The sequence below is a fragment of the Ictidomys tridecemlineatus genome, chromosome 1 (assembly GCF_052094955.1).
Source record: "Ictidomys tridecemlineatus isolate mIctTri1 chromosome 1, mIctTri1.hap1, whole genome shotgun sequence".
In the NCBI taxonomy this organism is placed as follows: Eukaryota; Metazoa; Chordata; class Mammalia; order Rodentia; family Sciuridae; genus Ictidomys; species Ictidomys tridecemlineatus.
In genome coordinates this window covers 54,799,319-54,827,206 of record NC_135477.1, presented here as the reverse complement: position 1 = coordinate 54,827,206, position 27,888 = coordinate 54,799,319, and the positions used below count along the sequence as shown (strand labels likewise).

At 31.6% G+C, this 27,888-nt stretch overlaps 1 protein-coding gene across 1 annotated transcript in view; it reads right to left on the bottom strand.

Annotated features, from left to right (window-relative positions):
- Ctnna3 (catenin alpha 3) overlaps positions 1–27,888 on the bottom strand; it is a 1,639,810-nt gene that overhangs the window by 515,016 nt on the left and 1,096,906 nt on the right. Inside the window, exon 11 of the mRNA XM_078041358.1 lies at positions 18,246–18,402. Coding sequence (XP_077897484.1) covers positions 18,246–18,402 — 157 coding nt within the window. The remainder of the gene's footprint in view (positions 1–18,245; positions 18,403–27,888) is intronic.

Sequence of the window (27,888 nt, the reverse complement as noted above, 5' to 3'; positions counted from 1 at the left end):
AGCAGGGACATACATAACAAAGAAAGGATGTCATTAAGGAGTGGTGGCAGGACCTTAGACCCCTAGAGACTCATCTATAGCTGTTCTAGTTTTATCTATTTTATATAGAGAGTTCTTTGAATCCATGTCCTCTGTACTCCTTGACCCTCCACAAAAGTATACCACCACTGCCAGAGATAGCTACTTAATTCCTATTTTAATTAGAATACTAAATTGAACACTATACTCTTAACTCCGTAATAGCTTCACCCATTTCATCATTCTATGAGTATTTGGTAAGGATCATATAAAGATATGTAATAAGGTCTTGCGGTAAATTCAAGAATTAAAGGTTTTCCTTTCTTTTTCTTCAACGATATAGTCTATTTGTAATAGTTTATAAAATTTCTCCAGATAAGTTGGGAGAAGACTTCTTTTTAAGGAGAAAACTTCTACTTAATAAATTTATTTATATCCAAGGGAACATATAGAATTGAGTATAAGACCTTTAACTTTTAAAAATTAAACTGCTCTAAAATAAAGTTATACATATACTCATGGGAGCTATATACCATCTTCTGATCTCTGACATAAAATCTATTTTATTTAGGAATCCTTTTCATTTGCTCTTTTGTTATATGGGCATCCCTAAATGGACTGATGTAAAACTTGCTCTTGTATCCCTAAAAGAGACAAAAGGCATTAAATAAGGTCTCAAATGGCAGGCTAATTCTATAACAAGTAATTAAGGGATTAGAAAAAAATTTTCCCTTTATTAGACTGGCAGCCTGTGTGAACTATAAAGGGCTATAGATAATCCTTCCTTTTTTACCCTTAACCCTCATAGTAGCAGGACTGGTACTTTTGGACAACTACTAATTCCTACCTTTAGATAAAGGACAGAGAACTACAGTATGGGTAATAGCTGATTAATACATGGTATTAGAACTATAGACAATTAATTATATATAAATATTGTAACCAAAAAATCTAAAAGGAAAGAGATCCTAATTTTATTAACCTCCTAAAATAAAAGATGAACACACATATTGGGAGGAAGTATTTAATAAGTACATGAGTGGCATGATGCCATTATCTTTGCTGTGACTGTCCATTTTCTTCGTTTTCATTTTAGTCTTAAGAATGACAAATCCATCAAGGCCCATTTTAATTTTTTTTTCAAATGTTCTCCATTTAACCCATCAGAGATGGCTCTTATGGTCTCTTTGTTAATATTGTAACCACTACAATATATTTGTCTTTTAATGGTTCACTAGTTGTTTTACCTGTATTATCATTGTTTCCCTAAACAGGAATTGATTTGTTAATCAATACTGCTATGAAACTGTAGACTCCCATTTCCTACATTTTTTAATGTTTCCCAAAAGAAAATCATGACTATACTAATTATAAATTTTGTAAATCTCTACACACCATACTTTTCTATATAATTCCATTCATCTCTTAATTTAGTAAGATGAACAGAAAGAAAATACCATTACTGAAAGCAGCTTGACTCCTAGAAAATTCAACATACTATTTTTGTTTTATGTGTTCATACTTTGTTTAAACTCCTATTTTGAAAGTTTGCTGAGGTTCAGTAATTGATGACAGTAACCAGTTACATTTTCCTTTTTTTGAAAACTGGAAAATTTTCCCTATAGTTTTCCAGCACAATTTTTATTCCCTATGGCTCTGTAAAAATAACTGAAAGTAATTCTACATCAACATCTGCCAGTTCCCTCAGAATTCTGGGATGTGATTTGTCTAGCCTAGAGGCTTGGAGTAATTTAAAAGCAGCCAGGTACTTTTAGTGTACCACCAATTGGGCTTTGGTTCCTTTAACCATAGTTGTTTTACCCCATCTTGTTTAGAGATCATTCTTCTTGATAGAAAAGGCAGAAGCAAAATAGGAATTGAATGGTTCTGTGATTTTTTTTCTCAGTCATCTGATTTCTCACCATCTGTCCTAAGCAGTTGGGCTTATCCCTTCCTTGTTATTCTTTGACATGAAAAGAGGGTTTTATGACTTGCATTGAAAAAAGGAACTGAAAACTACTGTGAACATAACCAAATTGAACTGAAAAGCACAGATCGTATCTAGGGAGATGTAGTGAGAATATTACTAATTGCTAGATCAAATTTACAAAGAACAAAGAAACAGGAATGAGGCAAAGAAACAAAATATTCATGTGGAACAATTAAAAGATCAATGATGACAATTATAAAGCAGAAAACTAATGTTCTAACCAAAACATGTTTTCTCCTTCAATTAATAATAATTCAGTATGCTATAATGTATGAAGTAACTTTATAATGTCAGTTGCATTTCTTTTGCAAATCCACAATGAAAGACAGACCAAAGAGATGAATGGTTTGCAACAAGGCAATGTAATGACAATATCTGTAATAGTCTTTGAAATCCACAGAGCTGTTGAAATCTCCCTAAACCTATATGCATCTGCTTTCCACAACAAATGTGTTCCGAGAGTTTATTCCAAGAGTTTGTTCACTCTTTGTTTGACTTCTTTGAAAGTCATAAGTTTTTAAATTTTCAACTCTATATGGCACAGTAACATTTTTCTAGGGATTTGGCTACCAATACTACACTATTATTAATCTAACAGTCATTCTACAGAGACCTGGTGATACAATTTGCTGCTCAATGGAATCTCTAAATATTATATAAAACTAGAATTTTTTAAATGATGAAAAATAAAACTACCTTTCATTAGCCAATTGATGAGTAACGTAGTATGTAGCAGATACTGTCAAGTGGCACCCCCAGGTATTAGATACTGTTTCACATTCTTATGATAGTGAAAACAAACTCAAATTTCTAATATGATGAATCTCCCTTATAAAATTTTGGGCTCATCATTCTTCTGTTTGTACTACAAATATTAACTACATTTACATTAACAAAGAAGAGAGACACTGGATAACAAGCCATCTAGAGACACTGGATAACAAGTCTCTTTCTTAGACTCTTGGAACCAAGAAAAAGAGACAGAAGAAGAGGAATTTGTTGAGATACTGAAAGGTTTAGAGAAGAGAGAAATGTTATGACTCCTTTTTACAGAGTGAAGGAAGGCTCAAAACACCCATTTTCAAATAATTTTAATTTAGAGGCAACTAATGTTGTTGAGAGGATCCTATACCACAGTTGCTCTGGTATTCACTTCTGCAAACATTGTCTATTAAGCTTCAAAAGTCATCCTGTCAGATGAAATTATTATTACCATTTTAGAGAATAGGGAATCAAAGGATGTTAGGAAATTTTCCTAAGTCCTCATGATTGGTAAGTCAAAAAAAGCACATGATAAACCATGATTTCTTTTGCAAGATATGGGATATTTCTTTCTCACTCTATGGTAAATAGCAAAAGCAGAGGAGAGGAAGTGAATAGTACTCATGGTTCTATGATTCATTTTTAGCCCACCAATCTATAGCAAATATTTGCCCTACTGTACCCTATCAGCAGCCAGTTAAATGTATGTACTTACTAGTAGATTAATTTTAATATTTTAATACACTGACTATTGTAACATGTCATACACATAAACTGCTATGGATCAGGAGGATAAAATTATTCCTCACCTAGCTCATGAACTCTCAGAGTTCTTTATCCATCCCAACACTTTGCAGTCATAATCCAATATTATGTTCTACTTAGAAAAGAATTAAAACTTTATTAACAAGAATCATATTAAGGAATTTTAAGAAAGTTGATATCAGTATGTATTTGAAATTAGCAAATATAGATACAATTCTGTCAAGATAGAACCTTGAACTCAGTTTGATCAAAGGGACATTTATTTAAAAGGTTTATACTAAGGGAAAAAAATCTATTAGTTATGTATTTCATTAGGGTTTGGAGCTACAGAGATCAGAGATCAATTAATGACAAACTTTGATGCCTTATGTCTCACAAATCATTACCCACCGACAAAACTGTCTATGTAATTGGAAAATTCAACTAAGCTTTATTGCAGAGGAAAAATAGTAGAATAGAAGTCATTTTGTTTAGTTCATTTATAGAAACTATTTCATTCAGGTAATAATGACAGCAATATAAGAAAATTTGCTAACAAGTATATAGTATAGAATGATAGATAAAAAGAGACCATTTGATTTTTTTATATTTATATTATTTTCTATATAATTTTCACATTTTCCTTTGGTTACTTAGACATTCAGATAAGCAATCTAGTTATATATTATGTATTGCACAGTGAAAACTTTCACTAAAGTTTAAAGGAAACAGTTTTTTAAATCACCATATTTACCTTGAAAAAATCATGCTAATACTAGAATATGAAACTTTATTTTTAAAAAAATTTTATGGAATAATCTAGTGGTTTAGTAGAAACCATAAGTATATTTCTTAGCATGGACATTAGTTAATGTACTGTTCAAAAATAAAACAAAAATGTTCTAATAATTTACTTTTAAAAATAACATATCTACATAAATATGACAATGAAGTATTTGTCCATTATATTAAAAGCCATAATCATTATCTAATTAGTATAATAATTACAAAACAAATATATAAATATTATAATATGATCCATACAAGAATTAAGTCAGTCATTGGACAAACTAGAAAATTATTACAGAATTGCAGAGTTCACCAATTGTCAAAATAAATTCAGTTTTGGAGGACTATAAAGAAACTATATTGCAAAGGACAGAAGGATTATTAAAGCTCAGCTTCTTTTTAATCTTTTTATTGATAAGGACCAAAGACAGAATTGTCTTTGCGTTATAGTTCACTAAAAAAAATATAATTTTATTTGACAGCAAATGAACTATGAAGGACTCAGTTTAATAAACTTTATTGAGATAATATTGGATGGAAGGTCCTGTGCTATGAGGTCTCGAACATAGATGAATAGTATCTGTGTAGACTACTAGTTTGCTAGTGCTGCCATAATAGAGTGCAATAGCCTATTTTCTCACATTTCTGGAGGCTGATAGTCTGAGATTAAGGTGTTGACAGGATTTGTTTTAACTCAAGGTCTCTCTCTGTGGCTTGCATATGTCTTCTCCCTATGTCTTCATATGTTTTTTGTTGTATGTATGCCTATGTCTTAATTTCCTATTCTTATGAGAACAGCAGTCATACAGGAGTATGTCTCATCCAAATGACCTAATTTTAGCTTAATTATCTCTTTAAAGACCCAACCTCCACATACAGTCACTTTCTAAGGTATTTAGTGTTACGACACCAATATATAAATTTGAGGGGAGGACACAATTCAGCAAATAATCAAGTTTTCCTGCCCTCAGGACTTTCAAAATAATAAGTAAGAAAATTATTTAAAAAATAATTTAAATAAAAGAAAGTGTGATAAAAGTTATAGCGAGAATTCAAAATTATGAGGGAGTACAGAAATGAATCAGATGATCAAGTATTAGATAAAAGACCAAATGGTTTTAGAAGAAATGAATTCCAGTAGATTGAGATGAATATGATGAGAATAATAGGAAATAAAATGATTAGAGAAAGCATTCTATAGGGCTAAATTTTAAATTAATTATTTTCTGTACTCAATGAACAAAGCATATTGTATATTTAGGATGCTGAAGACCATTTTATCACTGATAACTAAGCAGCAATAGAAAAATTTTATATTCCTCAGTTTTACATGTAAAATATCTCACAGGCTAATAACCAGACAAAATAATTCTCCACCATAATTCTCTTCTAACATATCATTTACACCTGTGACATTTTCAACAGAAACAGAACAGGGTGAGTGTTAGAACTGTACCAATCATAAACCAGAAGAAGACATGGGTAATAAAAGTCTAATAGCAATTGGATTATCCTTGTAGAAAATCTATATATCAAAAAGTTATGTGTATAGCTCTTTGTTCTGAGGGTCAGTTCCAAAATTTATATGATACAACAGCATTTTAAATTCTTTCCTGTAATAAAGTGTCACTATCTGAGTAAAAAAAAAAAATAAGTAGAAATGTGGTATTTTTTTATCAGTGAGTACCTACCACTGAAGTTTAGCTTCCCAAAATGCATCATTATTAGTCTCATTTGATAAACAATATTTCTGATAAAAGAAATCAAAATTTACATTCTTTTTTATTTAAAAAAAAACACAAGAAAATAGCAAAGAACTACCCAAACTGCCTTCTTTGTACTTCTACAGTCAAAAAGTATTGAATTTTCACAGAACAATAATGAAATGTGCTTCCTTAAGAGTTCTTACGTACATGTCTCTGGAAGATAAACTGAATTTTTACTTACTATTTGAAAATTGTTACAATTCAATGGTATAAAGCCTGGTGATATTAAAAAGGTGGCAAAAGTACAGGATCTTGATTTTGTTAAATATATTTCCAAAGACAAACATTTTTCTCTTTCGCTGTCATGGCAATCATCTAGGTCCATGTCACAAAATGGTAGAAAGTCATATAAATCTCATATTTTGATTCACTTGTAAGTGCCTAATTAAGCAGAACATTTTAAGTTCAGTGAATTAAAAAATCAAATTTAAAACACATCAGATTTTGCATTAGGAAATAAAGATCTTGGCACGTAAAACCTGTAGCACTGCAGGAAATTAGCCTCATCTGTTACACTGGTGAAAGGTGCAGAATGATCATTCTGTGCAATTATGCAGCTAGGATAAGCCTTGATTTGGAGACAGTACTCTACCAACAAGAAAATCACTTTGCATACCTCTGCTCAATTTTTGTAGTTTGTTTAGTATAGTTATATTACATATACTTTCTGGCTTTGCTTTAAAGTCTATATCTGATGGTTCTGAAATGTAAACCGAGTAAATTCTGTTCTTAGTCACTTTTGGAGGATACTGCTACAGAAGTGAGAATTTAAGTAAAACATGCTTAATTAAACCAAAGTTTATTACACATCTGCAGTATGCCAAACACTGTGCAAAGCACTACAATGAAGTTAAACCTAATAATCTGTCCAAACCAGAGCTGTCAGTTGCTTCTCTTTCTTTGAATTCTTTTTTCACTAATCTGATGTTTGCAATAGTTTTTTGGCCCCTTTTCATCAACTGAAATTTCCTTACAGAATATCTCACTAAATTCTGGTGGGAGAAGAAAGGTCTAATTTTACCACCCAAACTATAGTCAATCCAGGTCAATTTTTACTTTGTCTTATCTTAATTGTACAAAATAATCTAAATATATCTGAATAAATAACTAAAGATGTATGGAAGAAGAGTCTTCAACTTTTATTAATGATATGATTCAACAGTTGAATGAGTAACAGATGAAAAGTTGGTTTTAGGAGTTAAGATTTGGTTTATTCAGGAGTATTCCAGATGGAAAAACCTCAGAATCATAATCACCCCATTTTGACAATTTTATATTTTATATTTTAGAAAAAGAGATAGAAAGTAATTTCAGAGGAAGAACAATTTGATATTAGATTAAATTCAATGACCAAAAAACTGATTATATAATTTTAAATAATTATATTTACAACCAGTGTAAGAAGAGAGTTAAGCCACAAAATTATTTCTGCCTTACAATATCTCCCATATAGACAGATGAAGTGTATTTATATGCAATTTGTTATGAAAACATGAAGCATATAAATCACCATCAAGATGGCAAATGCAAATTTGTAGGTAGATATCAACTGATAGCATTGAAATTTAATATTTCTATATTTAATAATTTGATACATAAAAAGCACATATTTTTTAACCTCTTATGACCATTTTTCACAGATCGTATTTGAACTATATCCAGTAAACTAAATTTCATTTGAGCCTAAAATTCTCTGAAGTTGATTAAACCAGAAAAGCTTATAGGGAGTTGTGTGCCAATGGGTTTGAATGTCACTGAATATTTGAAAATCAATAAAAAACAATTAATTGCTAGATTTTTGGAGGTATCAAGTATATCAATTTTTGGTTTAGAATTTTGATAGCCATATTCCACAACTGCCATCTGACAGTTACTACACATATATTATAAAAACTTGAACATCTCAAAGCAACTGATTCTACATAAGAAAATCTAAGAGGACAAAAAGCACTTGAAAAATTATTAAATGATTGAAAGGTATTAACTTATTCCTAAATTCTTGCAAATTTTACATTATAAAACACTGTTATTGACTACCAGATTGAAAATTATTAGTATAAATAATGAATTATTATATACATGATTTAAACAACATTAAATGGACATAAATTATGATTTGCACCTTATTTGAATTGTGATATAAATTCCTATAAATGTCAACATGTGAAATGGTGGTCACAAATTCAAGTAACAATTCAACAGTATGAGATTTCAAAGAATGACAACAGTACAATTACTCTGTTGATAAAAGGATAGTCCATGGTACCTTTCCAACATAACCTATTTTAGCACACTATAATTGCCAGGTGAGGACTTGTTTTCCTCATTAGACTACAGATCCTTTGTGAGTAACTCCCCTAAGCCTCACTTAAACATTACATTTATCATTGCATTTATTTATCATCACAATTATCATTGCATTTCACTCTAGAAAGTGACTGCTCAATAAGTGTTTGTTTATGGACATGATAAACGATCAACATGGCAATATTAAAGTGTTAATTGGATGCTTTCTTCAAGGACATTCATTCCCTCATTACTTATGATCAAGACTCCTCTGAAGTAAGTACCAAAGAATATAATTTAAATCTTGCTGTCATGTTCCTTTGAGAAACTTTTCAACTTTAGCTGTGCGTTTTCATATAACCAAAGTGAGACTATTCTATTGCCTGAGGGAGATTCTGATTATTTTGATGCCCTCTATCTCCTAATCCAACAGAAGAAAAATGTCTTCATATAGATTTGCTTATCAGGAGGCTTCAAGGGCTTTCATCAAAATCCTTAGGAAAGGGAAAATCCTGGGAAAGTTTACATGAGGGACATCAATTATACATGTAATAGCAAGTGTGAGAAAAGTTAAGATTTAGTGAAGTTTCATGGTATGACTGCATTGTTTATTGTTCTGCAAACTCAAATCTTTTATTGGTTCTTTAAATATTTCAGAATAAAAATAGTTTAAAAAAATCTAACCGTCCTTTCCTCAACCTCACCCACAAAACAAAGGTGACAAATGACATTAAATCTTCACAAAATAGTATTCCACGAGTGCATGACTTGAGTGATAAAGGTTTAGACAATTTTCACCTTCACAAGGCATTTTCTTAAACTCATTATTGACATAGGCAGTTGAGTCCAAGAATATCAGGTTATCACAACTCTTCAGTGAGTTTCAGGTGCTTATAAGGGTGGGTATGGGGTGATCTCTCTGTTCCCCAAGGTACACAGTCATCCATACCACTTAACTTTGTACACTAACATTTATTTCTAAGCACTATAACTTGGTTTAGAAGAGATTAGAATATAACACAACATACAAGATAATCTATCAGCCTCAATAATAACATATGCTAATTCTCTTCCACTGTGATACAAATTTTAAAGCATTACAGATAAGGTCCTATACATAGTCTTTCTCATTGTCATCTGTCTCCTATGTCTCCAGAGTTACTGTTACATTTTTGATATGCATGGCATTTATGGCATCCTATTGTCTACATCACTCTACAATTCGCTCATCCATTTGACATTTCTTTCTAGAATCTGTCCTTTTAATGTGTGAAAGACATTGATTTGTCCTAATGACTATGTTTGTTGCCATTTATTCATTCTGATATTGATGAAAAAAAATTCCGTAATTCTTATGCCTGTTCAAATTTTTATGAGTATATGCACAAATTTGTCCAATATACATAGAGGGGGATTTGTAGCAAAATAATCCAGGTACCACATATTGCTGTTTTACTCATCACAGAGATTGTAACAATTTACATTCCCAGAAGTAGAGTGTAAAAATTCTTTCAGTGTATCTTATCTAACAATCAGCATTATCAGAATTTTGATTTTTTTTAAATTTTTACTTATGCATCATAGTTTTCAAGATAAATCTTCAATTATTTTGATAAACTCTAGCATACTATTAGAGTGGAGTTAATGAAGATATTCCCTAATAATACCTAGTTTAAATTTTAACAAAGACCTACCAATGTTGTAGGCTCTATTTAAAGTAGTTTAAAGACATATTTTTATTTAATTCTTCTAATCATACAGAAAGTAAGTTCTAAGAGTGCTGGGAATTGTCTATTTTATTGACTGTTCTGTCCCTAAGAACTTACAATAGTCCTATTACTTTGTAGGACTTCAACAAGTATTTGTTAGACAAATGAATACAGGAATGAATAAATGATACAATTACTAATATTTTGAAGAAGGACATTTAGAGAGTCAGAGATGTCCTACATCAGCCTCCTGAGTAGGTGAGATTACAGGTGTGCATCACCAAGTCCTGCTCCCAAATCCACTATCTTCATGTCTAATTTATGTATTATTCTAGTGGTGAAATTTTGTAAAAATAATATGTACTTTATGGGCAAGTAATAATTTTTATTTATTGCTTGGTTATTTTTATTGACAGATTTGAATATATTTAGATATATAACATGATATTTTGAAATATGCATATATTGTGAATGAAGTCAAACATTAATGTACATTACCTCACACACTTATTTGTGTGTGTGGAATAACACTTAAAATCTATTTTCTCAGCAAATTCCATACATATACAATATATTGTGGTTAACAGTAGCCACCAATGTTGTACAACAGGGCTCTTTGAACTTATTCCACCTGTTTAACTGAAATATTGTATCGTTCAGCCATCTACCCAAACCTCTGGATCCTCCAGCCTCTGGTAACTACCATTCATCTATAAGTTTCACCTTTTAGAAAATGCAATTTTTGCTGCACTTTTCAAATACATGTATACATAAATTTTTCATAGTATATGCTCTGGAGCCATTCTTTATATAAAAACTTTTACTGGGCTGGGGATGTGGCTCAAGCTGTAGTGCACTTGCCTGGCATGCGCAGGGTGCTGGGTTTGATCCTCAGCACCATATAAAAATAAAATAAAGGCATTGAGTCCAGTGAAAACTAATAAATAAATAAATAAATAAGACTTTTACTGCTTAAAATTTCCTTAAAGAGTAAAAATATTCAAATCTGACTGATTTGACAAAGAAAAAAGACTTCCAATTATGATTTTCAACATATCTAATTCATAATACTCAAACAACAGTCCTGCTGAATAACTACTTTTCATTCAAATGAGAGCATCTTGAGTGAACTTGCATGTTAATACATGGAATTATGTGTAATAAATTCCAGTACACATGCCTAAACTACTTTTCAGTCATATAAGTACAGGCAGTAATTCAAAATGTAATTACTAATAGAGGAATAATGGATTACTTGGGGGAGCTTATTCAATCATTTTTGAGTGCACACTTTCTCCCTGTCTTAACTATGACTTATATAAAGCTGTGTGCACAATTTCTGTGCAGTATTTTCATACCATCATATGAAAAAATAATTGCAGAGGATGCAGGGATAAAACCTTATAACTATGATAAGAGAGTTTTTTAAATTTATTTTTTAAAGACCATGCCATAAAAGACACTTGCTGCAAATCATTCTGATAAGAAAGAGCTTCTTTTTATGGTGGATTGAAAGGGAAAGCTGGTTTTATAGTTTAGATCTAGAATGTCCCTAAAAGGCTCATGTGCTGAAGGCTTGGTCCCAGAGCAGCAGTGCACTTTGGGAAATTGAATGAATTATGAGGGCTCTGGCTTCATCAATGGATTAATTCATTGATGGATTCAAAACTGAATGGACTATTGGGAGGCAGTGGAAACTATAGGGGATGGAATCTAATTCAAGGAGTTATTCCTTGGGGGTTTGCCACTGAGGACTATCTTTTGTCCTCAGCTTCTTTTTATCACTTTCTACTTCCTGGCCACTTGGAAGTGAGCAACTTTGCTCCACCATGCCCTTCTATCATGCTCTACTGTCTCACTACAGGCCCATAGACAATGGAGCCAACTGAAAATGGACTGAAACTTTCAAAACTGTGATCCAGACTAAATCTTTCCTTTAAATTGATTTTCTTATGCACTTTGTCATAATGGTTGACTGACATACCTGAGTTATTTAACCTGAGCTAGGATTCCATTATCAGGCCTTCCCTTTATATTACTACATTATGATGTAGCATTCTTGTACATTATTTATTTTTTTTGGACGTAGAGTGGAGGAAGCAAGGGAACATCTGTTTTATATTAAATGGCTTTATTTTACTTCCAAGAACCACATTAACATTATATCACCTACTTCCACAATAAAGATTTATGGCACCTGGAGTTTAGTATTCTAAAACCTAATGTACTCTATGATGCTACTATTTAAAATTTTAGATGGCTTATAATTCCTACAAAAGTTCAGCGCACTAAATATCCAGATATAATCTATGCTTTTGTTATAATGTCCAACTTGGTGTTCCACAAGTCCACCAGGCACTTTCAAATATTTTTTTCTCTCTTTATGGGATGCTTTTCAAATGTTTTCAAGATTCAATTTAATAATTCAATTAAATAGCTTTTCCTTTAAAAACACTTCCTTCATACTTTGATACTGCAGCAACATGAATTGCATAGGATTTGTTTCTATGACTTTTGTATTTCTTTTGGAATCCCATCTGTGTACACTAGAATGCAAATTCTCTGAAAGAAAATTTCCTTTTCCTTCTCTATACCCTCTTTAATTTTTAGAACACTGTCTTGTACATTGTAAATACCCAATTTCCTTTTATCAAAATTTATTGTAGCAAGATATAATTAAAATCTTAAGTTTAAAATAATATATCTATATTGCCTTCAATCTATCAAAACTTTCACTCATATATAGGTTAAAAAATAATGTACATGTGCAATGCAAAGTTGAAAAATAATGTACAAATGCTTGGTAATATGATTAATCTTTGCATAGAAATATACTATATTGTCATGTTTTAATTCCAACTCCTATTCCATAAATCTCATACTGAAATTTGATAGTACTTAGTATAAAATTAATCTAAGCTTTTGATTTTATTAACATTATAGTGTGTTTATTTAGTATAAATGTATGAAAGATATTGAAAATATATTTATTTTAATGTTCCTTTGTCAAATCATCTAGATTGAAACTTTACAGAAGCCAAGGATCCAAACATTTACTAACATGTCATGAACAAAGAGTACTTTGTTAGTGCATTTTTGATGACAGTGTCAGAGAATCATCTTTGTGTTACTATGTCAGTGTCTTAGAACATTTTGATGATTAGTGCTGAAAGTTATTTTTCATTATTTAAAGGTTTTTCAAAATATTAATGTCAATGCTTAACATGTTTGATAAAAGCATAATATACAAACCATGAAAAACTAATGTTGACATGGAATTAAAAAGGGGAATAAATACTAATATTCATTTAGCAAATACCTATTAAGAGTCTTCAAGAAAAGAAGCAGGAGGCACAATTAGGAAGACTGTATTCAAGTAAAATATATTAGCTTGAATCAGAATGGTAACAGCGGGTATAAGATAAAATTGACATTTTAAAGTTAAATTGAGGATAAAGAACTAAGGAGATTTTCAAGTACCCTTTAATACTATCACTCAGTAAGATGTTATTCAAGGAACACTTTTTACAGTAAAGACACAGAAGTGTTAATTCTAATCAATAAGTGGACAATCTTTGTTTCAGAAACTTCTAAAACATTATCAGTGGCTACCTCCATTCATCACAGATTCTATCTGTTCAACAATTCCCATTGCCACAACTTACTTACAAATTATCTCTTCTACTAACTTTTTACCCATTTGTCAATCTCCCATGCTGTTCATCAGACTCAGCACTTAAAATTGTGCAAAAAATATTGAATGAATGACTAAAGGAATGAAAGAAAGACTATATCTTCACAAACTCAAATATTTATTCAGGTCTTAGAAATTGTTGAATAGTTCTTATGGTTCAAACAATCCCCCACTTTTTATCAAAGTTTATAGCTTACTATAAGTAAATTCATTTAATAGCTCAAAAAGCAGATGCATTTATTATTTCCTCTTCTAAATTTTCATTTAAACAGAGATACTAATGTTTTATGTTCTCATGTAAATAAATATTATTGGGAATTCCAGGCACTATATCTGACTGATAAGAAAGAGTTTCTTAAATCTCTTCTCATCTCATCCTTTGTCTATAATTAGGATAGGTCCCAATGTGCTCAAAGAATCTTCAGAGAAGTACTTCTGACAGTTTGTTATATGCATTTTCAGATAATAAAGGGCATAGTGAACGGTTTGGGGGGAAATCCTATTGTCAATGATGACAAGAAGTTGGGGGCAAATGCATTTGGAAGAATATTTTTTTATTTGAAGAAGATACTGATACTATTCCATAAAAACATTAAACTGAAAAGAGCCTTTTTGAATAATTCATCTTCAGAGACTATAACTTGCCAAACATCATATTGCTTTTGAAAATGATATTTTGGTTCATTGTTGAATTTTACTTTTACATGTAAAATTTTAACATATATAATAAATTGATGAGAAGGCTATATTCCTTAAGGTTTATAAGAAGAAACTGCACTTAGGTTTAGACTTCACTATGTATAGCAGAAAACAAAATAGCCCAAATATCACTTCTGAAAATAGGTACCTTGACTTCTATATTATGAGAAATCTGGTGATGGTATAAACATGATTTTAAAATCATCAATTCTAGTTCTATATTTAGGACTTCACTAGATTAATTAAAGACATTTGACATTATAGATACCCTTATTTCAAGAGCTATAGTCAATATTGGACCATCTGATCACTCTAAAACATGACCAGAAGAAAACTTTTTACCACTTGTGATTTCCACCTGTGCTAATGACAATAAAATAATATTCTGAAATCCAATAATCCTTTCAATGGTTTTTAGATTTTAATTTTGATTCATATTTTAATGTGGAGATCCACAAACTTTTAAAACTGACTCAGGAGAAAATGGGTGTCTTTTCGAGGTTCTGATTCTTTTTTCATATAAAAAGATAAAAAGAATCAAACACTATTATTGTCTGCTGAAAAAAATGCCCAAGAAAAAGGAGAAATGTATACAAAAATTTCATAACCATAATTTTTCATAGGTAATTCATAATTCAAATCTTTGTACTGGATTGTTGGTAAATCTACCTCACAATAAGATGGACCAGAGCATGAGTAAAACAGCATTTTTCTATAAAAGATCATCCTAAAGGCATATCAGTGAAGTCATTCACCATTAGAAAAACATAAAGCTTTTTCTAAGAAAAATCTGCCCTGCACACAAGCTGCCAGATTTTGACAGCCCTCATCATAGCTATATGAACCATGATTAGCAGTTTGAAAAAAAATGTGACCCATCTATTGATTGGCCTGTGATCTTCAACCCAGCACTTCTAGTTTGATACTAACAAGATACACAGGGTCAGTTAGTTTCTTTCTCATTTATTTGACTGGAAAATGCTGAGAGAAGAAGCTATCATCTGTGGGAACAGATGCTAAAAATTATGATGCTACAAGAATCACTGGAGCCCTGGCTAAACCAAGGCATGAATGTTTATGAAGGCACAGGAATGAGAGCAATGGAACCACTCAGCATTTTGGACAAATATGCTTGGATGTCTATTGAATAACCATTTCTTCCTTCTTTTCTTTCTTCCTTCCCTCCTTCCTTCTTTTCTTCCTTTCTTCTTTTTGTTTGATTTTTTTTGACTAATAAAACTATGATTTCATTTGTGTAGTAACTAGTCATAAAAATTAAATAACTGTCCTAGTCCAGTGGTTTGTTAGAACTTATTTATATCAGCTCATAAGAACTTATTCTATGCATTTCTTACCAATTCAGAGTGAAATTGCATTGGTTACCTGAATTCTGCCACAAAAATCAGTAAGTGCTACCTATTTGGACTATATTCCTCTGTCCACCACCCTTTGCCCAATCTGCTATTAATAATTTATCCGCACTCTCTAAATTTGCCTTGGGAATTTCATTTCCTTTTGCCAGTGATTAGAACGGGCAAGAGAGCAAGTTCTGTCCTATATCAGGTAAGAGAAACTGATGGGCTGCATCTGGAATAGATTTTCTCCTTGATAAATTAAAGTGGAATTATATCTTCTCCTTCAATTTTAGATGTTATCATATAATGTTTTGAGATTGAATGTCTTAAGATGCAACTGTGAGGAAAGGTCAACACAATTCAGAGAAGCCTTCATAGATCATTAATAATGAAAAACCACTACCCAAAGTGCAGAAAAGTGGGAGCAATCTACCCTAGATATAGAAAACAATGGGGTGCACGATATATAGAGAATTTAGAAATAATAATGAAATAAATACATTAACAACCCATTTATTATTATCATCATCCTATACTGGCAATTCTAAATAATGCTAACAATTAGTACCCCTTTCCCTGCTCAAATAGTGGACTATTCCTATCTAAGTCCTCTAGCATACGAAGGGTAGTAGCCTAAAACCAATTACGTCAAATATCCAGTTATATGAAATAAATGGAAGTTTTTGTAATTTAAGGAACCTTTATAAGAGTTTTCTGTTGCTTGTAGATGAAATATTCTGAATTGCTGAAGTTGACCACAGAAAGGAACAGACCCAGTAAGCTGCTGGGTTAGGTTAATCCAGCATTAAATGCAAAATCTATGAGCTCCTGCTTTGAGGACTCATGAGGTATTTAGATTCCAGGCCTCCCACAGCTGTAATTACGCAAGCTCTGGCAAATTACAGTTCTTACCATCCAGAGTTTTCCTCCCTTTGCACTATGAACTGCATTACCTTAGAAAATTGCCTGTACATTGATTATTATGAGTAGGTTGCTTGGCTTATAACCAAAAAGCACCAACTACAACCAGAATATAGCATTTAACAATTAAATTATTAAAGACTAAATCAATATAAGATATTGTAAAGCCTATACAAAAGAGATAGTAAAGAGACAAAAGTATTCCTAACATAAAATTATTTACAATAATTAAAGTGACAATTTTATCTAAATGATAAATCAATGAGTTTTAGAATAACATACAAAAATGTTCAGTCAAATTTATGTGGAAAAAGGAAAGTAGTTTATATAAATGTGCATATATGACATGATAGAAACATTTGAAAATAAAAATATATATGTAGAAAAATGCTGGATGAAAATAAAATCAGATATCATTTGTTGTTATTTTAAAGAGTATTAATATTGTCTCCCCTACATTTTCTGTATTTTTAAAAGTTTTAATTTAATTAAAAATACTTAGCATACATTTCTGTTTCATTAATATATCATAAAGTAAACTAGATTTCTAGAACTATTGTTCAAGATAAGACAGTGTATATAAAAAAAGTATATGTATAAAAGTCATGAGTTGAACAAATTAGACTGATACACACTGGAAAATTTTCTAAAATCATAATAGATACTCATGAGAATTTGTATTTCATAAAAGGAGAATATTATCACATTTCAAAAATTATCCTCTCACACATTAAATAAATTAATTATATAACTATATCTATATTTATATGCATCTGTCTATACAAACATATACATAAATACATATATATGTAGTTTATTTTAAAGAGAAGAAGATAACAAAAGACTAAAAATCTTTAATTCTTTCCTGTTACACAACCAAAATCTGAGTTTTGCTCCTGAGGCTTTGGCTTTCTGAGAGTGTTTTCACCAACCTGTGGCATCGCATTTTACTCTACCAAGGGACACCCATAGGGGCTTCTTATGGAGTCTCAAGCCCATCTGTCACTGATTTCATCTGATATCAAGACTCTTTTCTTCTATTCTTGAGATTAGCAATATCAAATACGTATACTGGTACTTGAACAGCCACATTACATCTCAAATCAATAAAAGCTTTTCCTGTTAACTTGTATCTTTTCCTGAGTAGAAATAAAAATGATTGGAAAAGAGTATAGATAGAGAACATCAAAATGTTTTACATGTATTGGGATGGAGGTGATGCTGATTTAGTAAAGACAGGAAAGATCTAAGCTATTTTCTATTACACTTTGCCCATGGATGGGAGTTTCTTTTAAAAACACAGTGTAAATTGTTAAGTCATGAAGCACAAAGCTTGTAATCCCCAATTAGACCACTAATGACACACTTGGTGCTTCTACATAACTACACTACATTTCCAGAAAGCTCATTAATAAGACTCCTTATATTGCATAAAATTAATTATATTCAGCATTATACGACTTCAAAACATTGACAAGAGTTAATGCATAAATTAAAAGATCAAAAACATACCAGATACAGCAAGGAAGTCATCAATGCTTGTAATGTCATCTACAGCTTCAGTGAGGACATGTATATAGTTCTCCCATGTGTGTTTGTACATTTCCATGGTGTTTTTTACCACTTGACTTTTGGGTCTTGCAGCCAAAGCAAGCGCAGCATTAATAACCTGAATAGATAATACAGAATGCTTACAAAGTGATTTATTTAGAAACAGTAATGTGCAGATAGCAGTAATTCTTTTTTCATAATTTTACATATATTTATCCTTATCAACAGGGTATAATAAAATTACTTTAATGTGTAATCTCCTCTTTGTTTTTGATAATAGATTAATTTATAATTTAAGTAATTTTAAAAGTATTTGTTGAGTGTCCTTATCAAATAACTGCAGGAGATTAAAAGAAAATTGGTGTCTACCTTTAATAAGCTTTTATATTACTCAATGGGAAGGCAACATATAACTAGAACTTAAGTTTTTATATGATAAATGCCATAAGAACAAACAATGGTCAATAGCCTTTAAAAAAGGAGAGATCATCTTCAACAGGGTGCTAAGAAAAGGCTTTGAGGAAATGTAACATTCTAATGGTGCATTTGGATTCACATCAGACAATTCCTGAATAACCTACATAAAAATCACTAAAGGAGAACTTTTACTTACTAATGGGCTTGTAGGTATTCAGCAGTAGGTATTTCCTCATATTTTCATCCACTTTATATTTCAAATACATACCAAGTATCTTTCATACATCAAGCACTGTTTTACATTTTAGAATTCAGGCAATAAAGGAGACACAAGCAAAACTCACCACTTTAATGGAATTAAAAGAAGGTCGCCTTAATTCCAGTCAAAGAAGGCCAACAATTTGCAAGTCAAAAAGTATGATCTTTGAGATATTTATGAAAACTAATAAGAAAAATAATAGGATAGAAAAGAAGGATGAAAGTGGAATGGTAGAAAGTTTCCAATTTTAGGAAGGCCTTGCATTGAAACAAACACGAGAATAAAATTATTGGCATGAAAGAATTTTGGAACAGAGAAGTTGCCAGATTCAAAGAGGGACAAAAATGGAAAATTCTGTGAGAATAGTAAGGCTGAGTATACAAAAGGAACCAGCAGGCATTCCTGACTGTAGCCTTATTGGAAGACACTGGAGAGTCATGTTGACTTTTGGACAATTTGCTCAGAACTACACTTTAGAAAAATTAATTTCTCAACAAACATGGGAAGCTATTGCAAGAGGTTATGGGGTGAAAAGGAGCCTGAACTGCAATGGTGGAGGTAATGAAAAGGACTTCACAGGACTTCCAACTAATTAAAGGAGGATAAAGATAGGTCAAAGATTATTGCCAGAAATACCATGCAATATTTAAAGACATGAAAATAAAACCACTGTAGAGCAATAATAGTGGGTTACAAAATATGCTTCATTGATGACATTTTTATATATAAAATGCATGTAAACATGCTGCATGAATATGTACAATAGTTGATGGTTCTCTAGGAGGTGGAATTTCAAGTACTTTTTCTTTCTTTCTTTCTTGGTTGTGAATTTGTCAGATTTTCTATGATGAATGTTTAAGTGTAATATTCAGAACAGATAAATGAAGTTATTCTTCAAAAACTGACAATTATGAGAGGAATTAAGATAGTTGAATAGAGGCAGGCAGCAGGTTTCAACTCCTCTGTGGCTGGATTCCAAGCAGTGAAAGATCAGACAGGTAAGTGACAGAGGGAATGCACTGAGACAAAATGTTGAACTGTTCTTTAACAACTTGGAGGTTCTGGAGCAAGAAATGGGGAAGAATTTGTTAACCCTCACAGGGCAGATTGGGTGAGGGTATAATAAAGAGGGGAGATGTAAAGCTGATAAGCTTTTTTCAGAAATAGTGGTAGAAGAGAAAGACCAAGTTGCACTGGGAAGGAAGCGACAAAGCCGACTGGTAACAGAGGAAAACTCTGCTTCTCTCAATTTGCTGGTGGAAAATTTGCCACCACAAGACATTTTTTCAGAGACCATGCCTAAATGTGTAGCTCTGGAAAGGATTAAATCTCTATGGCTTAATTTCATCAAGAGGTATAAGCAAATACCATCACAGGGAACACCTTTGAAATATGCCATATGAGTAATATGTATAGTGAGATATCTATGAGCTGAAGGCTGCTGATCTACTCCTCCTACTTTCTCTTTTTTAAATTTATTTATTTGGTTTTAGATATACATGACAGAGTATATTTTAACATATTATATATACATGGAATATAACTTATTCTAATTGAGATTCTTGGGTTGTACATGATTCACTAGTAATGAATTCATTAATGAACATAGATAAATCTGATTCATTCTACTGTCTTTCCTATTCCCATCCCACCTCTCTTCCCTTTATTCCCATTTGTCTAATCCAATGAACTCTTACTCTACCCCCACCCACTTGTCGTGTATTAGCATTCTCCTATCAGAGATAACTTTCAATATTTGGTTTTCTGGGTTTGGGTTATTTTACTTAGCATGATAGTCTCTGAGCCATCCATTTACCAGCAAGTTATTAATTCATTCTTTTTTATGACTGAGTAATATCCCATTGTGTATACATAGCACATTTTCTTTATCCATTCATTTATGAGGTTCTCATGTCCTATATAGCTTAATGGTAATTTTACTCATTTTAATACTTATATTTTTAGTCTTCTAGAGTATTACTCCCCTTTTCAACTTTTGGACTAGTAAAATTCTGGGGACCATTTTTATTTAGTTTTTTTTTTATGGTCTATTAGTAAATGGTTTGTTCTGAGTGAAGGCAGTTGCTGGTGATTATTATCTATTCTCACTGTAGTGATGGGAATTGATCAGAGCACTGTGATAATGTTGAATGAGTGCTTTGAAATAAAGATACACACCCAGACTGTGCAGCACATGGTAAATAGAAAGTTGTTCACTAAAAAGACTCTTTCATAGCAGTGGAAGAGACATCTGTCCCAGCAGATGCACAAATATCAACAGAGAAATTAGAAAACATGAGAAGTCAATGTAATAAGATGTCACCAAGATTTTGTAACACTCTGAAACTGATTCTATAAACATTAGAGAAAATGCCAGATGAAGAAATCAAAAAGTTGGTTTCTAGAATAATCAAGAAATTAAAAGAAGATCTAAAGAAAGAACTAAGGGAGAAAACACAAGGTATGAAAGATAATTTCATAAAAGAGAGATGTTAAAAAAGAACCAAACAGAAAACTTGGAAATTAAAAACTCAAGTAATTGACTCCCCTAAAACCCAACCAAACCAAACAAACACAAAAACCCAGTCTAGTCTTATAAACAGATCAGATTAATCAGAACAAACAGTGTCAGGGCTCAAAGACAAGGTGCAAGAATTAGAACAGCCATTATATAAAAGAAGGGAAAAAAAAGAAACTATGAACAGAATATACAGGAACTCTGAGATAACAACTCAAAGGCAAAACTTAACACTTACAGGTCTTTTGGAGGAAGAAGAGATATAGACTAATGGCACAGAAAACCTATTCAGTGAAAAAATAGCAGAAAACATCTAAGTCTTAGATATGAGATGGATATGCAGGTTCAAGAGCCATTCAGAACTCCAAACAGGACCATTTTAACTACTCCATGATGTAGTTAAAATGCCAAAAATTCAGAATAAAGAAAAAGAAAATAAAATGCAAGGGAGAAGTACCAATCACTTATAAAGCTATTAATTTTTTTTAAAAAACCTATAAATAATTAGAAGGAATACCAGTAGAACAGAAAAAGAGAAACAGAAGGTGCGAGGATGAGAGAGAAAGAAGAAGTCATAGGTACATAATTGAGCAAATTATATTCCAAGCTTTATGATTATGTCAAAATGAACCCAAAATGTTATGTATAACAATACTGCATTAATACAAAAAAGAATAACAAAATTCTTCCCAACAAAAACTCTAAAAGCCATAACAACATGGAATGATGTATTTAAGTCCTAAAAAAAAAATAACAGCAAACCTTGATTACTATATCCAACAAAGCTATCCTTCAGAATCAAGGAACAAATAAAAAACTATAGTCTAAACTAAAAGAATTCATGACCATTAAGCTAGCTTTACAAAGGATCCGTAACAGAATCCTATACACAGAAAAGAAAGATTAAAAGTAACAAAGAAAGCATGGAAAAGAGCAAATCACATTAGAAAAATAAATAAGCTAAATAAGCAAATGATCATTATAAATGTTTCAAACATTAGAAATAAAATAAAATGGCAGGAAATAATACATAGCTCTTTATAATAACAGTGAATATAAAGTGTCTTAATTCTCTCTTTGAAAGATAGAGCCTTGCAGATGAGATTTTTTTTGAATACTCAATTGTATTTTGTCAGTAAGAAATGCACCTCACAGACAAAGACATTCAGAGATTGAAAGTAAAAGGGTGAAAAGTGATATTCTATGCTAATGAAATAAAAAAACAAGCAGGAAGCAACCTTTAAACCAGTTTTTCTTCAGAAGAGACAAAGAAGGACATTACATATGGGTAAAAGGAAAAATATCTAACAAAAGATATGATTATAAATATTTAAAGTGTGAATTACATGACATGAACATTACTTGATAAAAATAGGACTGAATGACTTCAATACAACCACTTTCACTAAGAGCTGCTCTACCAAAAAATCAACAGACCCATCAGATTTAGACTTGACTATAAATCAATTGGACGTAATTAACATGTATGAAACATTTTATCCACAACAACTGAATACATTTTCTTTTCAGTTACTCATGAAATTTTCTCCAAAATTGATATTTTACAACAGAAAGAAAGTCTTGGCAGATAAAAAGAAAAAGAGTGAAATGACCTCTCTTTTCAGATTATACTACAGTGAAACTAGACATCAACAACAAGAAAATCTGTAGGAACTATAGAAATACCTGGAGATGTATTTACTTCATAAAAATATTTTATTGTTGCATTCTAATTATACATAATAGTGGGATTCATTATGCCATATTCATAAATGCACATAATTTGATCAATCTCATTTCTCACACCTTTTCTTTTCCTTCCCTCCTGTCTCTCCAAATATACAGCATTCACTGTGGGATATTTGTACATGGACATAGCATAATTTGGGAGATTTCACTCTGCATTGCTGCTCCATGCCCTCCCTTATGAGTCTAGCTTATTTCACTTAGTATGATGCTCTTCAATTCTATCCATTTACCTACAAATGACATAATTTCTTTCTTCTTAATGACTGAGTAAAACTCTGTTGTTTATATGTACCACATTTTCTTTATTCAGCTGTTGACAGACAATTAAGCTGGCTCTAAAACTTGGCTATTGTGAACCACACTGCCAATAACTATTGATATGAATGTTTCATTACAGTATGCTGATTTTAAATCTTTTCGACAAATACCAAGGAGTGGGGAAAGTAGGGCCATAAGGTGGTTCCTTTCCTATTCATTTGAGGAAACTCCATACTGCTTTCCACAGTGGTTATACCAATTTACAGTTCCACCAACGGTGTATAAATATACCATTTCCCCACATCCTTGCCAGAAATTATTGTTATTTGTGTTTTTGATGATTGCCACTCTAACTGGAATGGGATGAAATGTCAGTGTAATTTTGATTTGCATTTCCCTGATTGCTGAGGATGTTGAACATTTTCTCATGTGTTTGTTGGCCATTTGGATATCTTCTTTTGAGAAATGTCTATATTGATTTTTTGCCCCTTTATTGATTGGATTGTTAGTTTTTCTGGTGTTGAGTTTTTTTTAGTTCTTTAGATGGTCTAAACATTAATTTCCTGTCAGAAGAATAGTTGGAAAATATATTTTCTCTCATTCTCTAGGCCTTTTCTTCATGCTTTTGATTTTTTTTAAATTTTGCTGTGCAGAATCTTTTTAAATTTGATGTCATCCCACTTATTGATCCTTGGTTTTACTTCTTGAGATTTACTTCTTGAACCTGTGCTGATATGGAAGATTGTTGACCCTATGTTTTCTTCTATTAGTTGAAGTGTTTCTTTTATAATTAATAGTTGTTTGGTCCATTTTGAATTGATTTTTGTGCAGGGTGAGATAGGAATCTAGTTTCATTCTTCTGAAATATATAGATATACAGTTTTACTAGCACCATTTATTAAAGAAGCTCTATTTTCTCCAATGTAAGTTTTTGGCATGTTTATCAAGAACCAGATGATGGTAGTTGTATGATTTGTCTCTGTATCTTCTATTATGTTCTTGTGGTTTATATGTCTGATTTTATGCAAGTACCATGCTGTCTTTCTTACTGTGGCTCTGTAGAATAATTTGAAACCAGATATCCTAATGTCTCCAGAATTACTTATTTTGTTCAGGATTGCTTTAGCTATTCGGGGTGTTTTTTTCCTCCCATACAAATTTTAAGATTGTTTTTCTCATTATTTGAAGAATGTATTTGGTATTTTGATGGGAATTGTACTAAATCTATATGCTTTTGTCCATTTGGCTATTTTGACAATATTCTATCAGTGAACATGGGAAGTCTTTGCATCTTCTAAGTTCTACTCTGATTTCTTTCTTTAGTGTTCTATATTGTTCATTGTAGAGGTTTTTCACCTCCTTGTTTATATTTATTCCCAAGTTTGTGTGTATCCCCTGCCCTCAGGCTATTGAAAATGAAATAACCAAGTTATCTTGATTTGTTTTTCAGATAACCCATTATTGGAATATAGAAAAACCACTGATTTTTGTGCTGATTTGTATCCTGCAACTTTTACTAGATTTTTTCATCAGGCATATAATATATAGAACTCAAAAAACCTCAACACTAAAGAATACCCCAAATAATCTAATCAATAAATAGAAAATATAAAGTAAATAAATGCTTCTCAAAAGAAGTACAAATGGCCAACAACTATATGAAACATGTTAAAAATCTTTAGCCATCAGGGAAATATAAATGAAATCTAGAATGAGATTTCATCTCATTCTAGTTAGAATGGTAATCATCAAGAATATAAATAACAAATGCTGGCAAAGATGCCAGGAAAAAAGAACACTTATACACTGCTGGTGGGAATGAAAATTAGTGTAGCCACTATGGAAATCTGTATGTATATTCCTCAAAAAGCTAAAAATAGAACTATCATGTGATCCATGTATACCACTACTTGGTATTTATCTTAAACAATTTAAGTCAACATCCCTTGAAGAATCATGTATACTTATGTTTATCTCAACAGAATTTTAAATAGCTAAGTTACAGAATCAATCTAGTGTTCATCAACAGAAGAGTGGATAAAGCAAAAGTGGTGTATATACATAATGGAGTTTTATTCAACCATAAAGAAGAAAAAAATTCATGTCATTTACAGAAAAATGGAAGAAACTTGAGAGAGTATTATGTTAACCAAAATAACCAGATTCAGAAAGTCAGGGGTCATGTTTTTCTGTTACATGTGAAAGCTACAGAGGAAAAAACAGGGAAAAAGGGGACACAATGAAAGTAGAAGGAAGAACATTAGGGTAGAGAGAGAGGATTAGGGTAAGGGAAGAATAAAGGGTGGGGAGTTCAGGAAAGTAAAATTGATTATATTGTGTATTTACATATATGGGAATATGTCACAATGAAATCTACCATTCTGTATAATTTATATGCACTGATGGAAAAAAAAAGAGCATTAATAGTTAACCAGTCACTTTAGTGGTTTATCTATACTAAGCATCTTAATAAAATAGTGGGATATCTATCTCCCTTTTTGAGACAGGTTTTCATTTCATTGAGTATGTGGGGAGTGTGATGTGCAGGACATTAACAACCCTAAGAAAGGCATTCTTATGAATCTTATGAATCTTTAGGCTCCCTAAACAGTTGAGTTACTTCACCAACATCATTGATGTGGATATTGCCTTTTCAATTTCTATGCAGTAAATTACATTAAAATGGCATTAATTACATGACATATTTTTAATAATGTGACTTATCATATGTGTTTTTAGTTAGTATATTCATAGTAAAATCAGCAATAGATACCAAAAAGAATGATTAGTAAAGATTTTCTAAGTGTAATAAGGAGAATGATTACAGTATTGTTCAAAGGGGGCAGATCAGAGAGTTAAAGTCAGTCAGGGTCATAGAAGCCAATTGATGCAGGTGATTTATCAACTTTTCTATAAACAGAAATTGATTTAGAAGTGACTTTTTGCTTTCCATAAAAATACAAAGTGAAATCAGAGATGTGCAACTTGGAACTCATAAATTTTCTATGTACATTTATGAATATACCACAGCGAATCTTCACATCATCTACAACCATAAGACTGGGATAAAAATTAGAATAAAATGTACTCTGTGTGTATAAAAATGTCAAAATATGCTCTACTGCCTTGTATAAGTAAAAAGGACAAAAAAAAAAAACCAAAATATATATGTTTACATTTTTTTAAAAAGTGTTACTCATTTACCAGTTACTTGATCATTCATTGAAGCAAATTGTTTATCAATAATACATCAGATTCTTTTATGGACAATAGTGGCATCTCAATGAAAACTATGTCATCACCGTTTATTAAAATAGCCCATAAGAAATTCAGACCAAATCCAAGCAATTGCAACTTCCCAATGGTTCTAACGTTAGCCTATATCAGAATCACCCAAAGGACTTGTAACAACCTAGAGCCACAGCCCTGGAGTTTCTGGTTCAGTTGATCTTGGGTGGGCCTGACAATTTGCGTTTCTAAGCTCTCAGGTGATATTGATGCTGCTGGTCTGGGGACTGTACTCAGGACCACTGTGATGTACAATGAAAAGTGCTATTATAATGCAGGGCCACCACAGGGTGTCTTATAACACATGCGAGAGTCACTATGCTTCATGTCATAAGGAAAGATGTCCCAAACGACAGAAAAAAAAAAAAAAGAAATTAGTAGAATAAGTGGCAATTTCTTTTTAGGAAGAGAAAATAACATGTGTAAACAACTAGCAACAAGATAGAGCCTAATACTATCTCCTAGAGAATGTTAAACAGAAAAAATATTGTAATGGAGTTGGAAGACAATGAAAAGAGGAAGGAGAGAATATACCTTCAGAAAGTACCAAGATAAAGGAAAGATAAAAGAAATAATCATTAAAGAAAAAGATAGAAAATTAAGGCATTACAAGGTCCCAAGAAGGCTGGGTCTGTGGCTCAGCAGCAGAGCACTTGCCCATTATGTGTGAAGCACTGGGTTTGATCCTTAGCACTACATAAAAATAAACCAATAAAATAAAGGCATTCTGTCCATCTACAACTATAATTTTTTTAAAAAGGTTACAAGATAAAGATTTTCATTATTAATTAATTTTAATGGGTACATTATAATTATATATAATAATGGGAGAAATTGTGACATATTTTTATGTGAGAAAAATCTTTTCAAAAAGTCAAGTGCTAAAAGAGAGTCAAGAATAAAGAAGACTTGCCAGATGCACTGGCACATCCTGTAATCCCAAAGACTTGGGAGGCTGAAGCAGGAGGATCACAAGTTCAAGGCCAGAGTCAGCAAGTTTGATGCTAGCCTAGGCAATTTAGGAAGGCCCTGATTTAAAGTAAAAGATAAAATAAAAGTTCAGTGGTAAAGCTCCCCTGGGTTCAATTCCTAGTAACAAAAAAAACAAACATATA